The following is a 15443-nucleotide window of genomic DNA, read 5'->3' on the forward strand; positions in this document are numbered from 1 at the left end:
GCAGACTTGATCAACATACATTTATTGAGTACCCACTGTATCCCACTATGGTGCATGTTGCAACAAAAGGTAAACAAACAGAGGACCTACCTTGGACTAGGAAGTTTCTAAAATCCCAGTCCTAGCTGTGTTATTTACTCCCTTTCTGTATCTTTTCACTCTCTATCGTACACCTAGTGATTTTCAGGATCACATTTTAGCTAAGGAATCTACCCATTGCATAAGCCCCAGATAGGAAATTGTGATCTACTCTCAGCAAAATCTGGAATCAAAAGTGCCCCAGTTCGCTCCGTACCCCCAAACAGCTAAGAATCCCCCAAATGCTTAGCTTCCTGATCTTAGGGGTTCCTGGTTGGGAACCCTCCGAAAGAATGGACAGCACGTCCACCAGAGGGTGCTGTGGGGGCAAATTTGTGCCGGGAGGGAGGCTTGACCAGTGACCCTCAGAGCCAGGTAGGCGTCTTGAGTAATTTTCATTCTTCCTGGCGTTGCCTTCCCAGCCCCTTGAACCATCGCCGCCCCTCCTCCCATAGGTGGTTTCCCCTCGATAATTAGCCATTTTCGGGGACTTAAAGAGTGCTTGCTTTGAAAAGACGCCTGGCTTCTGTTCCTGATACCCCGTGGCTCGGGCCACTCGGGTCACAGGCCGGTCGGGCAGGGTGGGTGGGTGGGTGGGTGGGGACCTCCCGGGCGTCAGCGGCCCGGCGCCGCAGGGGCCGCGAAGGGGTTAACCCGGCGGGGGGGAGGGGAGGGGGCGCGGGCCGCGCCTGCGCTCTGCCGCCCTCCATTGTCTCCACGGCGGCGAGGAGCGCCGGCGAGAGCAGCCCGGGACCGAGCGGGGCGGAGCGGCTGGCGGGGCCGGCGGCGGCTGGAGCTAGAGCGCGACGCGACGCGACCGCGGCTTCCCGAGCTCCGCCTGGCCGCCCAGCGCCGCAGCCCGCCCGAGGCCTGGAGGGGTCCGGGCCGGCGTCCATGGTCGCGGCGACCTGAGGAGGGGGACGCGCCCGGCGCCCCCAGCCCTCCTCTGCCTCCTCCTGTCCGGCGGGCGGCCTCCTCCGGCGCCTCCCTGCGCCCGCCCGCCGCCTCCCTCCCTCCTTCCCTGCGGCTCCCCCGGCTTTCGGGAGCCCGGGGGCGGCCTGTGGCGCGCCGAGACCGCGCCGGACTGCGCCTCTTTGGACCTTGAGGGGAAACATGCGTTTGGCTTGGATCGTTTTAAATTCTTAGTTTGGGATCCCCGCCCGCCTGCCTCTTCCGCCCCGCGGGTTTTCTTTCCTTTTTTCTTTTTTTCCCCTTTTTTTCCTCCCGGTCTCCTTTTTGACTCCCTCCCCCTTTATGCTCGCCCAACCCTCCCCCCGCTGCTGAGAAGTGGGGGAGGGTCTCGGCCTCCAGGTTCCCGCCCCACCGGGGCCCGGGCGAGCATGGGGGGCAAGCAGAGCACGGCGGCCCGCTCCCGGGGCCCCTTTCCGGGGGTCTCCACCGATGACAGCGCCGTGCCCCCGCCGGGAGGGGCGCCCCACTTTGGGCACTATCGGGCGGGCGGCGGGGCCATGGGGCTGCGCAGCCGCTCGGTCAGCTCAGTGGCGGGCATGGGCATGGACCCCAGCACGGCCGGAGGGGTGCCCTTTGGCCTCTACACCCCCGCCTCCCGGGGGACAGGCGACTCGGAGAGGGCGCCCGGCGGCGGAGGGTCTGCGTCCGACTCCACCTATGCCCATGGCAATGGTTACCAGGAGACCGGCGGCGGTCACCATAGAGACGGGATGCTGTACCTAGGCTCCCGAGCCTCGCTGGCGGATGCTCTACCTCTGCACATCGCACCCAGGTGGTTCAGCTCGCACAGTGGTGAGTCCGCGGGCGGTGGAGGCCTCGGAGGGTGGAGTGCAAGGGAGGGCGCGTCGGGGCGCCCCAGACCTTCGCGCGCTTGCGAAGATTTGGAAATGGAGTGCGCGACCTGGATCTGTCTGCTTTCCCTTTGGTTCCTGGGGATGAATGGGATATCTATCCTCTAGAAAAGAGGCTTCCTGCGAGGTTGCGGAACCGGGCGTATTAGGACTTCAGGCGTTGATTCACTTGTGGATGAGCAGAGCCAAACCTGCCTATTGAAGTCCCGTTTATTGGCATCACCATCCTCAGAAAGGAGGTTTTGTCTGGCTTATAACAAGTCGGCCTCGAGGCTTCCTCTCTGTCACTGCAGCATTGTGCCTGCCTCACCGTTAGCGGCGAGGGGGATCCACTTTGACCAAGCAGTGTCTCTCGAACAAAGAGTGTGAAAAGAAAGAAAATTGGGGGCAAGTGTTGTTTGGATTAGGGCTCTCACTTTCGCTGGGAGAAGGGGGTGCCCAGTTTTGCCAGTCTCCTGCTGGAGATCCGTTTGAATTGGTAAAAATGGAGCAGCCGGAAGGCTGCTGGCATATAGACAGGTGTGGCCTGCTGAATGGAGGGCCTAGCCAGGGAACCTCCCTCTGAGGCTTTGCAGGACCTGGGCTCTGGTGGCGGGTGCTGCATGCAGTAGGTTTGGCTCCATGACTCTCGCATCCCTCCATCTTTTTTCTTCTCCTCCATGCTAAGTGCTAGGTCTTCCTGGTGGTCTGTATCTTTTCGTAATGGGGAGGCGGCACTTGATTGCCTGGCTGTTGGTACATCACAGGGCAAGAGGCGGATTCAAAGAATCTGGATGAATTCATTTTGTGAACTTCTGGTGACAGGCCAGCAAAAAGCTGGAGGAGGGTTTCCCAGGCCCTGAGTGGCAGGGCGGAAAAGGCACCGGCAGGAGCTTCTGGAGGAAAACAGGTCTATCGGCTCAGCTAACCTGAGAAGCCAGGTTAGGCTTCTAGAAAATTGGTCACGAGGGCGTGGGGCCGCTATTTGCTAATTGGCAAGTTGGAGTGAAGAAGTTAACGTATTCAGACTTCTTTGAGAGAGTGAAGAAAATCTAGGTATTGTGTAGAAAGAAGAAAGATTGCTTTCTGGAGGATGTGTCTATTGGATCGCTGTTCTAGCTATGGTTGAAATAGGGTGGACTTTTGGAATCTTTTTTAATTTCTGGTAATAGGTTGGCTTTTGGTTCAGTTCTATAAACTTTCATTTGTGAAGTAATTTTTTGAGGGGGAAATAGTGACTGACTTAGGGTACCACTTGAAAGTGGCTTTTGAATTGCTAAAATGGTATTTTAGTCCCTGAACAGACCTCTAGATATCATTGGAGCTTCCTCGGCCTGCATCAGTCTCTTGCTCTGAATGAGACGCAAGGTGTGACTGCTTTGGGCACTTCGAGACATTTGATCATTTTTAGACATGTTGAAATTAAAATTTTTTTCTCCACAAAATTTGGTCCAGAAAGACTTAGCTATAGTTGTGAGATGACGGTGGTTAAGTTTTTGAAAGAATCGTCATTAGTATCCGATTTTAAACTGAAAAACACTGTAAGAAGATTCTCTCTAAAATCACAGAATTTTGTGTGTTGCAAAACAAATGTAATGTTATATAGACCCTTGTCTGGGAAAGGAGTTTGCATTTGGCTAAAATTTCTTATCTGTCTCTTACTAGAAACTTCATTTCCTTATTCCACCTGGTACCAGGTTCCATGTTGGAGTTAAGAGCTTACAGTTGGATTCCAGAATTTCAGACTCTTCAGCTGTAAAACCTGAGTTTAATTTTTTTCAACCAGCTGTGGTGAGGGTAGGAAGAGCCACTGAACCATGAGAATACAGGAAAAGTTGGGGCATATTAATCCCTTTGGGATTGATAATAAAGTGTGTGTGAGGCTGCTCCTAATATTTTGGGTAATACCTTCTTTTTTGAAATTATTTATACACCCCCCCCCCACACACACATATATGTGGTTTAAAGTAATCTTTATGCCCAACTCATGCTCTATGGAATGAGCCAGTCAGGTGCCTCAGGTAAGAAATTCTTTGTAGGACCGTCCTGTCCTTTTGTAAGACATGGCCTGCCTTACATGCCTACGACATGCCTCCACAAAGTTTCCAAATGCTCAAGTGGGGGCGGGGGGGGGGGGCATCACCCTGATTGAAAGCCACCGCTTTAGGAATTCATTGTTTTATTCAAAATTAAATCATTAATTTTTCCTTTGCAGTTCACTTGATGTGAACCTTCATATTTCCACTTTTGTGCAATGGTGGTTCTGTCTCACTTTCCGGAACAGGCCACAGGATCTTCCTTCCAGGACATCCTTTTCCTCTCTCGTCTATTGCTGTAAGAGGAGAAACTTGTTTCTATTTTGGAGCTTTTGAGTAAGGTCCAAGCACTTTTTGCTCTCGTGTCACAAGAGTGGAAGCATAAGGATTTCAGTGCACAATTGACTAGATGCCTGGAAGTTGATGCAATGTTGTTGCTTGTGTTTTTAAGGTGCTTTTGGAACTCTTCATGGGCACAGAAAACAGTTGTCAGTGAAATAAGTAGGGGAGCTCAATGTACACGAAGCTTCCTCAGAGAGAGTGAGCTGATGTTGTATCTGGAGGTCGGATACTGGGGTCTCGGCCCCTCCTGGGAGTAGCTATGACCTTGGGTAAGACACATCACCTCTCTTGAGCCTCATCTTTGTTATTTTTAAAATAGATGTGGAAATCTTTGGCAGTCAGCCTGTAAAGGTTGTTCCCGAAAGCCTGTGAGGATACGTAGCCGTCACATCTGTTCCTACACTTCCCCAGGTTGTGACCCTTATAATTGGAATGCTTTTCCTTCCATTCTGTACATGGGATAGCTCTTTCTGGTCCCTTCGAGTTCTACTTAAATTTCTCCTCAGAGACCACTCTTAAAAATTGCCTCCCTCATGTTAATCTCTCCGGTGACTCACCTATTACCTTAACAGCACTTAACACACTTTATAAGTGTTTTATTTATCCTTTTAGTTTTTCTGTTTAGTTTGAGTTTTAAGCTTCATGAGAGCAGGGCTGTGCCTCTTGCTCACTGTTGTCTCTCTTGCACTGTGTGTGCCTGGCACAAATACTTCTCGAGTGAATGAATTGGAGTGCCCCGTGTCCATCATCTCTTTTAATCGTCACAACAATTCTAAGAGGTGGGCGTTTTTATTCCCATTTTACAGGTGAGGAGCCTGAGATACAGGACGAGGGTGAGGAGCCTCCACAAGGTCAAATAGCTAAGAGGTGGCAGAGCTGGGATTGGAATGTAGGTGTCCCATGTGAGAACCTGGGCTCCTGACCATTACGCTCCACGGCCTGTCATCCTGAAACACCGGGAAGCTGGGTAGTGTACTGGAAATTGTACTGGCCTGCGAGTCACAAGGCTAGGCTCATCTACTGGTTGCACTACGAGTTAACTGCCTGACTTGTGACCGTGGGCACGTGAGTCATTTAGCCTCAGTGTCACCACTTTGTCACCTGTAAGGTGGAGATAACACCTGTCCTGCTTACCTTTCAGAGTCATGGTGAGGATCTCATGAGACAGTGTTTACAAAAGCCAAATAACATACAAAAGGAAGGTGGTGTTCCTGTAGGGGCACTTCTCTGATAGTTCTCTGCCTTTCATCGCTGCAGAATTTGCTGGGCAGAGAGATTTAGAACTGTGTGAACTGTTTCTCCAGAATGGAAGCTAGTGCTCTCTATTGAAATCTGACCTACATCGACAGGCCGTTGATAATAATGAATGCCATTGAGAAGAGCTGCTTTATAAGATGAGAGTTAGTGTCCCTTTCTTTCCACATTAAAATGTAAATTTTGCTTTAAGGTGTTTAACCCCCTAGTGGTTTTCTGGGTGGTGTTCTGGAGGTCTGGTCATTCTTTTTTGGTGGTCCTGTTGATCTCAGAACATGGATTACTGGATGTTGGGAGGAAACATAGAGGATCCACCATGTTAGAAGGAAGAGGTTGCCTATTTTCCGGGTCCTGCTATAAAATGGTCACTAAGGGTTTCAATCCAGCTTCTTAGCCATGTGCACGTACACATGTGCATATTCAGAAAAATCTCAACTGTTCTCTGTTGTCACCAAGTCTTCGACTGGGGCTGATAGAAGGTAACTTTTGATAAATCTTTGAACATGCTAGCAGGATATCTCATGGATTCTATTTTGCCACCATGCTGGTGTTCTCAAGTGATTTAAGTGTCTCTTCTTAAATAATTAAAGAGAGTTGCCAACCCTATTGGAGTGGATCAGACAGCCTCCCTGTGCCTCACCATAGGTGTGCGAGAGGTCATGGTCCTTTACATGGTTTCTGGGGAAGGAAAGCATTGTGTGGTCTTCAAAAACCATGACGGCTCTCCTGCTCTGCAAAAGTCCTATTCTTAATGAAAAATTTTTTGGTAAAGCCCAGTTTTTAGTTCTTTGTTCTTTGTTTTTAGTTCTTTTACCATGAGGGCTTATTTTCTATAAAGTAAAAAAAGTTCCCTTGAGAAGCTGATGATTCCTTGAAGGTCACAGTCAACTCTTCCTCATTGAGGTTTGAAGGGTGTTGGAAGAAACAATGGTTTCACTCTTAAAGTGTTTGTTTTATGGGACGTGTACATTTTGCTATTAAACAAAGACACACCCCAAATATGTCATAAGGAATACTCTGAGCCAGGCCACTCCGCACCAGAGAAATACACCTCTAGTTCCTTTTGGGAAAAGGAACATGCTTTGTATTTTGCAAATGTGATATTCAACCCAAGCTTATTGGGCACTAACATTTTGGCAAATCTGGTTATAAAACTAAATTTCGATTTTGACAGTTTCAGAATTGGAAACAAATTCATAGAGCAGTGGTGGTAACTTAAATGGACGAGTCTCATTTCTGCTTACCCTTAAATAGGTTTTTTTTTTTTGTTTTTTTTCATATATATTTTTTAAGTTTATTTATTTGAGAGAGGCAGAGGCAACATGAGTATGGGAGGGGCACAGAGAGAGAGAGAGAGAGAAAGAGAGAGAGGGAGAACCCCAAGCAGGCTCTGCACCATCAGTGCAGAGTCTGATGCAGGGCTCAAACCCACCAAACCGTAAGATCATGACCTGAGCTGAAACTGAGAGTTGGGTGCTTAACTGATGAGCCACCCAGGCGCACCTAAAATAGGGGTGTTTTTAATGATAGTGGGTCACTGAGATTATAGTACTAGAATCTCAAAGTTAGCTCAAAACCTAAACCCTAATCCCAGTCTTTTAGAATGTTAGAGGAGTATAAATTGCCATCTGTTTCTTTTCTAAGCTTTGTCATGGCCTAGTGTGTATCAGACTGTCTCTAGTGATTACTGTGGGTACAGGCTTGAATATGAAAAGGGACTTCTCGGAGACCCAGCAGTTTTCACTTCTGAATCTTCTTTCCTCATAAGAACAAAGGTTTATCCTTGAATGCAACAGTTGGGTTCCTGGTTGTTGTTGTGGTTAAGTTTATTTATTCTGAGAGAGAGAGAGAACACGAGTGGGGTAGGGACAGAGAGAGAGGTAGAGAGAATTCTAAGCAGGCTCCGTGCTGTCAGCACAGAGCCCAATGCAGGGCTGCAACTCATGAACTGTGAGGTCATGAGTCTGAGGCTTAACTGACTGAGCCATCCAGGTGCCCCAGGGTTCCTGGTCTTGATATTTGAGGGGTGAGTTGTAGGTATGATTGAATAACCTGAAGACCAACAACCTTCAAGTGAGAAGCAAACAAAGAGCCAAGTTTAGTCTTTTTTTTAAATCTTTTTTAAAATGTTTATCTTTTGGGGCACCTGGGTGGCTCAGTTGGTTGAGTGTCCAACTTCAGCTCAGGTCATGATCTCATGGTCTGTGAGTTCGAGCCCCACATCAGGCTCTGTGCTGACAGCTCAGAGCCTGGAGCCTGCTTCACATTCTGTGTGTCTCCCCATCTCTAGGTCCCTCCCCTGCTCACGCTCTCTCTCTCTCTGTCTCTCAATAATAAATAAACGTTAAAAAAATTTTTTTTTAATAAAAAATAAAATGTTTATCTTTTTTTTTAATGTTTATTGATTTATTTTTGAAAGAGAGAGTTCGCGAACTTGAGCCGGGGAGAGGCAAAGAGAGAGGGAGACAGAGAATCCCAAGCAGGCTCTGTGCTGCGGGCTCAGAACCTGACATGGGGCTCGATCCCAATATACTGTGAGATCATGACCTGAGCCAAAACCGAGAGTCAGACGCTTAACTGCCTGAGCGACCCAGGTGCCCTGAGCCAGGTTTAATCTTAAAGCAGCAGCTGGGGTAGCTTCTCTCCTGATGAGACTGTTTACAGTGAGTTCTCCCTGGAGTTGTTAGAAGTGACAGTACAGCCTTCCTCTGCTGGAAGTAAAGAGGAAGGGGGAATTCACTGGGTCCCTATAAACACCAAGTTAAAGGAGGCATTATAATTTCTAGTGCCCTCTTTGGGTCTATAACAAGAAGGAGGCAGACATAAACAAGCTCCCCTGATTTCTGTGAATGGTTCAAAGGGTTTTCAAACTTGACTCTGCCCAGTATTCTCTAGGGGGTTTGTTAACAGTGCAGATGACTGGACCTCACTCCCAGAATTCAGTGGAGCTAAGGAGAGACCCAAGAATCTAAATTTGTAACAAATGATTCTGAAAATTCTCTTCCCAGAGAAAGAACTCTAAATGCTTTTTTTTGATGCACTCATTAGCATGCTTCTCAATATTACTAAACGGATCAAGTATCTCCTAAGCAGGATCCATACAAATCTTCCTTTCACCTGCTCCCAGAGGGTAGCGTCACCCAGCAAGAGCATTGCTCATTGTTTGACGGTTTTCTTTTACATGGAACTAAGCATTTTTCTCCAGGAGAGAGGCGTGAGCCCGGCTGCCTTGGTCCTGAGAATTGAAGTTGCTCAGAACAGAAGAGAGTTGTGGCAATGTCTCCTTTCCTTCTGTGCTTGTCTTCCCCCTGATTTTCATTCTAAGGCACAGCTGCCTTTGGCTGCTTGTGCTCTTGAAGGGCTTACGGAGCTGTGTCCTCTTTTATGTATCCCCAGCCAGCAGCTAGACAAGTCAAGATCCTAGAATGAATCCAAACTTTAGATGGACAAAATACCTATTTTTCCTTTTCTCTTGCAGACCCAAAAGTAGGAGACTTTTTGAGTGTGCGTATGGAGATGTGTTGCACTAAGACATTTATTTATTCAATTGGTATTTATTGAGTGCCTCCAGTATACTAGGACCTGTGTCAGGTGGTGGGAAGGTATGTTCATTACAAGACTGATTAGCATTACTTTGTTATTTCTAAGGATCTTTGCTTCCTTACTCCGTAAGAGAGAGTCTGAATATTGCAGCTTATGGGACATTTTCCCTTCTTCCTCGGTTTTTCTCTTGGATGAACGAATTCAAGGTTTTGTCCACGAGGCTGCTACATGGATGGTATTTCCTCCTTACTCTTCACTGATACTCTTAATTCTTTCCTAAACCCTGTTTCTGGGCTAGAGTAGGCGATCATTTCTTTGCAGTTCTAGTCAAGTGCTTGTTAAAAATTCCTCCTATATCGTAATACAAGTGGTCCTTTATCTTCTCAATGAGAATATCAAAAGGAAAAACTGTTTTTCAGGCTCTTCATGTGTATATTTGGCTTCAGTATTTTTGTCGTCCCTAGGGCCACTTTTCTTTCTGGTCATTGAAAACTGTTTTCTAGAAGCATGATCCACCACTTTAGTAATCTTGTCTCTATAAAATTTATCCCAAGCCACAAATACCCATAAGGAAATATGAGGAACAGTTTTAACCCTTGTATGTCTCTGAGCTCCAGACACTGTTGATACTCAGTGCTATTTTAAGTGATTTTTAAAGCCTTGTTTATGGTAGCCAACATTGGTGACCAAATGTCCTCCTCACCTCCCCCAAATGATTATTAAGTGTGTGTTATAGTCAAGTATTTTTTTGCTGAGAGTAAAGGGTTTTAAAAAAAGTGCTCCATGCTCAGAGACTTAATGTGGACTTTAGCTCTAAGAGGGTGCCTTGATTTTTGGAGAAACCTCACCTTGTATTTAGGAATTATGCAGTCATCTTTATCTTAGTGAATTAGACTTGTCGTAGCTTGGCTCCAGCTTTCTCCCCGGTAGTCCCTTTAGCCCTCTAAAAGTATAATTAAATAAGTCATACTTCACAAGAAGTTGTTCTAAAATTGGTCACCTCTGCTGTACAATGTCTTTTAAGGTCAAAGTTGATTTGTTAGCATGCGGGAGAAACTTAAATCTGGAGTCTCCCAGTGATTTGGGACAGGTAGGAGAACCCAAAACCCTAGACCCCAGCCATTTTGGTCATTTTGCCCACATTGCTCAACTCTCTGGAGATGTTTGCACTTGTTTCTTCTTCAATAACCCTTTTTTTCCTGCTAAGAGGGTGCTTTTCCTTAGTGAGGGCCATTAGAATTCTTTTATCCCGCCACTTGCCTAAGTACTCTGGGAATCCTACAAGGATTTGAGGGAGTCCTTGGGATTCCAACTCAAACCAATGAAGTACTTGACTACCATAAATATTAACTTTCTGTGCAATTGTTCTCTTCTACTTCGATCATTTACACTTTTAACACCCACTAAGATATAATGCCATCTAAGTCAGCTTTCCAGAGAAACTTTGTTAGAATGCCACTCACTACTATAACAAGCATCACCAAATACTCATGTACACCATATATTATTAGTTTTCCTCAGTCCTGGTCAGATCTGACTAAAATATTCATACCATTGCAGCCGGTTGCCCTAGAGAACTCTGGCAAGTCTAATACCTGTGGTGAAGGCTGGCTTGCACACTAGCTGCCTTCCACCTTAATATCTGACCAGCCCAGTCTTGTTGGCTGTGTTTAATTCATCTATTCCCTACCTCCTCTCTCGGCCCAGAGGCCAAGTGCAACATAAAAGGATGGCGAATCTAAGCATCTGCAGTATTTTGAGGTATAGGAATCGCCTATGAAGTGGCAGACCTTTGAGAAATAGTATTGTGAGCTGTTCTGTTTTTGCTGTGGCTTTGGAAAACCTTTGGATTCTTCTACTGAAAATTTGTTTGAAAAAAAAATCTTTTTAATGAAACAGTGTGAGTCACAAAGCAGCCACTCCTTCTCATAATAGCATTTCTCACCAGGGGAATTTTTGGTAGCTGTTGGGGGAGGGATTTGAGTAGGTTGTGGATGATAAATCCCTGGGTAGAACATAACCAGAGGCTGCCATATCAGAACTCTGGTGCTTTCCATGCTGACAGTGAGCCCTGAATTCAAAGTGCAGGACAGCAGAATAGAATGGGGAGGACTGTGCTCAGTGAATAGCCACAGTAGCATGACCAATGAGATTGGAGTTTGACATTCAAACTCAGTTCATTAAAACACCTTTGTAGTGTGAAAGGATCATGAAACTGAGGCCTTGGGTCAGAGGCCCTGAGGCCAATTTACAGGAAGAGCATCACTTTTCTTGTTAAGGGAAGGCTGTGGACCTAATGATGAGAATGTAAGAGTCACAAGTGTGCCTCCTTTTTCTATATTGTGAAATGGTGGCATGGCACTTGACACTGACCGTGAGACTACTTTGCAAGGAGACGATTCATGTGAGGTCATCTGTGCTCTTAAGATTTTAGGTCTAATAAAGTGTTTAGAACGACACCCAAAGTGAACACATTATACAGCCAGCCCTCTGTAGGATGTTGAAAAGGATACACTAGAGATAGTAAGAGTTTGGAACCAGCAAGGATTATGCTATCAGCATCCAGAATGCTATCCTCAACATCTCTCCCCACCCAAATCTGAGTTTTAACTGTTCTCAACTTCAGTGACTTACAACTCTTCAGTCCTTGTGGCTGAACCAGTCTTATGTAAGCTACAGACAGAGGAAAGTCTGAAAGGTTATTACAACTGTGTTAAGATTTGCTTTCCTTTGGAAAGTCGTAGCTGTCTCTACTCTGTTTTCCTGGCTTTGTACTTTTCTTCAAAGCCTCTTACCAGTTCTTCCAAGGCCCCAGAGCTCAAAAAAAGGGGAACAGGAAGTCAGCGTTTGATGCCTAAGAACCAGCAATAGAAAACAAGGCCCAAACAAGGGACTCAGAGGGGGATTTCTGGGCCTTGAAGCAATCAGGCCTGTAGGATTACAGATCCATCCTTCGGGGATGGCCTTGAAATGAGGAAAGAGCAAGAGGAAACTCTGCTTCCCTGAGCGGACTACTTTTTCTTGAGTGATATGGTGTAGGCTCAACATTTTTAATTGATCCCATAATTACAAAGTATCTTTTGCCTAAGGAGTTCGAAACACTTAAGGTAAAAGTGATGGTCACTTTTTAAATTGAGTTTTTTAATTTTAATTCCAGTGTAGTTAACATACAGTGTTACATTAGTTTCAGGTATACAATGTAGTCATTCCATGCATCACCCAGTGCCCATAATGATAAGTATACTCTTAATCTCCGTCCCCTATTTTACCCACCCCCGCCACCCACCTCCTCTCTGGTAACCATCAGTTTGTTCTCTAATATTAAAGGGTCTATTTCTTGGTTTCTCTCTCTCTCTCTCTCTCTCTCTCTCTCTCTCTCTCTCTCTCTCTCTCTTTTCCCTTTGCTTGTTTGTTTTGTTTCCTTTTAAAAAAATTTTTTTGGGGTGCCTGGGTGGCTCGGTTGAGCGTCCGACTTCGGCTCAGGTCACGATCTTGCGGTCTGTGAGTTCGAGCCCCACGTCAGGCTCTGGGCTGATGGCCCAGAGCCTGGAGCCTGCTTCCGATTCTGTGTCTCCCTCTCTCTCTGCCCCTCCCCCGTTCATGCTCTGTCTCTCTCTGTCTCAAAAATAAAATTTAAAAATGTTCAAAAAAAAAATTAAAAAAAAATTTTTTTTTTCTTAACGTTTATTATTGAGAGACAGAGAGAGACAAAGCATGAGCATGGGAGGGGCAGAGAGAGAGGAGGAGACACAGAATCCGGAACAGGCTCCAGGCTCCGAGCTGTCAGCACAGAGCCCAACGTGGGGCTCAAACCCACAGGCCGCGAGATCATGACCTGAACCGAAGTCAGACGCTCAACCTACTGAGCCACCCAGGTGCCCCTGTTTGTTTTGTTTCTTAAGTTACATATATGAGTGAAATTACATGGTGTTTGTCTTTCTCTGACTTATTTCGTTTATCATTATGCTCTCTAGCTTCATTTGCGTCATTGCAAATGGCAAGATCTCATTCTTTTGTAAGGCTGAGTAATATTCCATGGGTGTGTGTGTGTGTGTGTGTGTGTGTGTGTGTGTGTGTGTGTCTACGTATGTATATATATACATACGTATATTCCCCATCTTCTTTATCCATTCATCTATCTATGGACACTGGGTTGCATTCATAGTTTGGCTATTGTAAATAATGCCGCAGTAAACAAACACTTTTGAATTAGTGTTTTTGTACTTTTTTGATAAATACCCAATAGTGTGATTACTGGGTTGTAGGGTAGTTCTATTTTTAACCTTTTTTTAAAAAAAAAATTTGTTTTATTTAAGTAATCTGTACACCCCAAGTGGGGCTTGAACTCATGACCCTGAGATCAAGAGTCACACGTCCTTCTGACTGAGCCAGCCATGTGCCCCTCTTTGTGTGTGTTTTTATGCCAGTACCATACTGTTTTTGTTACTACAGCTTTGTACCATAACTTGAAAAGTCTGGAATTGTGATACCTCCAGTTTTGTTTTTCTTTTTCAAGATTGCTTTGGCTATTTGGGGTCTTTTATGGTTCCATACAGATTTTAGAATTGTTCATTTTAGTTTTGTGGAAAATGCTGTTGGTATTTTGATAGGCATTGCATTAAATGTGTAGATTGCTTTGGTTAGTATAGACATTTTAACAATATTTGTTCTTCCAACCTATGAGCCTGGAATGTCTTTCCTTTTCTTTGCGTTGTCTTGAATTTCTTTCATCAGTGTTTTATAGTTCTCAGAGTACAGGTCTTTCACTTCTTTGGTTAAGTTTATTTCTAGGTGTTTTATTGTTTTGGGTGCAATTGCAAATGTTAATTGTTTTCTTAATGTCACTTCCTGCTGCTTCATTATTAGTGTATAGAAATACAACAGATTTCTGTACATTGATTTTGTATCTTGCTACTCTACTGAAGTCAGTTATCAGTTCTAATAGTTTTTTTCTGGTGGAGTCGTTAGGGTTATGCCATCTGCAAATAGTGGAGGTTTTACTTTTTCTTTACCAGTTTGGATGCCTTTTATTTCTTTTTATTGTCTAATTGCTGTGACCAGAACCTTCTAGTACTTGGTTGAATAAAAGTGGTGAGAGTGGACATCCTTGTCTTTTTCCAGACCTTAGGGGAAAAGCTCTCAGTTTTTTCCCATTGAGTATGATGTCAACTGTGGGTTTGTCATATATGGCCTTTGTTATGTTGAGGTATGTTCCCTCTAGACCTATGTTGTTGAGGGTTTTTATCATGAATGGAAGCTGTATGTTGTCAAATGCTTTTTCTGGGAGGTGATAATCACTTTTATAAAATAACAAGAATTATTTCCTTGCCTCTCTTTTCCTTGAGGGTCCCCAGGGTACATCTTGTCATAGGGTCTGACCCTTCCTTTTTTTGTCCATTCACTCATATTAGATGAACTCTAAAGTTTCAGTCCTATGATTGAAAAATGGAGGGGCGCCTGGGTGGCTCAGTCAGTTAAACGCCCGACTTCAGCTCAGGTCACGATCTCGCGGTCCGTGAGTTCGAGCCCTGTGTCGGGCTCTGGGCTGATGGCTCAGAGCCTGGAGCCTGCTTCCGATTCTGTGTCTCCCTCTCTCTCTGCCCCTCCCCCGTTCATGCTGTGTCTCTCTCTGTCCCAAAAATAAATAAAACGTTAAAAAAATAAAAAAAAAAAAAAAAGAAAAATGGAAGTCACAGGGGTTTATACTCTGTCAATTTGGTACATTTCAGGAAATCAGGTAGTGGTGTGGCTCTGAATAGGAGCTCTGGTCTCTTGGAACCTTTTTTAAAAATCTACTTTAGACATTCAAAAGAGGTAATGTATTTACCTATCAAACAGATTTATGAATAAACTATTACAGATGTAATTGCATAAATCCACCCAGTTCCCATATTTTTCCTTCCCTCCCCAAAGGTAATGACTGCCTGGCTCTCCTGTTTATCATCCTTTATATGTTCATAGTTTTATTGCATGTTTCTGTCTAAAACGATACTCATTTAATTCATATAAACTTTATCATAATGCCTCTATCCTCTCATATCCCTCTGTATATCCCAAATGGATTTGAGATCTGTAAATCCATTGTACTACTTATTGTTCGTGTTGACACATTCATTTTCACTGTTGCACTCTGTTGTGTGACTCTATCACAAACATCACCATTTATTGGTGGCTGGGTGGTTCAGTCGGTTAAGCATGTGACTTTTGATTTCAGCTCGGGTCATGATCTCACAGTTTGTGAGTTTGAACCCAACACAGAGTTGGGCTCTGTGCTGGCAGCACGGAGCCTGTCTGGGATTCTTTCTGTCTTTTTGCCCCTCCCCTGCTAGACCTCTTTGGCTTGTGCTTGCTCTCTCTCTCTCTCTCTCTCTGTCACTAAATAAATAAA

The 15443-nt window shown here is 45.2% G+C and overlaps 1 protein-coding gene across 3 annotated transcripts in view; it reads left to right on the plus strand.

Annotated features, from left to right (window-relative positions):
* The first annotated feature begins 776 nt into the window (after positions 1 to 776).
* ZNRF1 (zinc and ring finger 1) overlaps positions 777 to 15443 on the plus strand; it is a 104496-nt gene continuing 89829 nt past the window's right edge. For all 3 annotated transcript variants that reach the window (XM_043599689.1, XM_043599687.1, XM_043599688.1), the window contains exon 1: positions 777 to 1842. In XM_043599689.1, the coding sequence (XP_043455624.1) occupies positions 1419 to 1842 (424 nt within the window). In that variant the 5' untranslated portion in view covers positions 777 to 1418. The remainder of the gene's footprint in view (positions 1843 to 15443) is intronic.

The sequence above is a fragment of the Prionailurus bengalensis genome, chromosome E2, assembly GCF_016509475.1.
Source record: "Prionailurus bengalensis isolate Pbe53 chromosome E2, Fcat_Pben_1.1_paternal_pri, whole genome shotgun sequence".
NCBI lineage: Eukaryota > Metazoa > Chordata > Mammalia > Carnivora > Felidae > Prionailurus > Prionailurus bengalensis.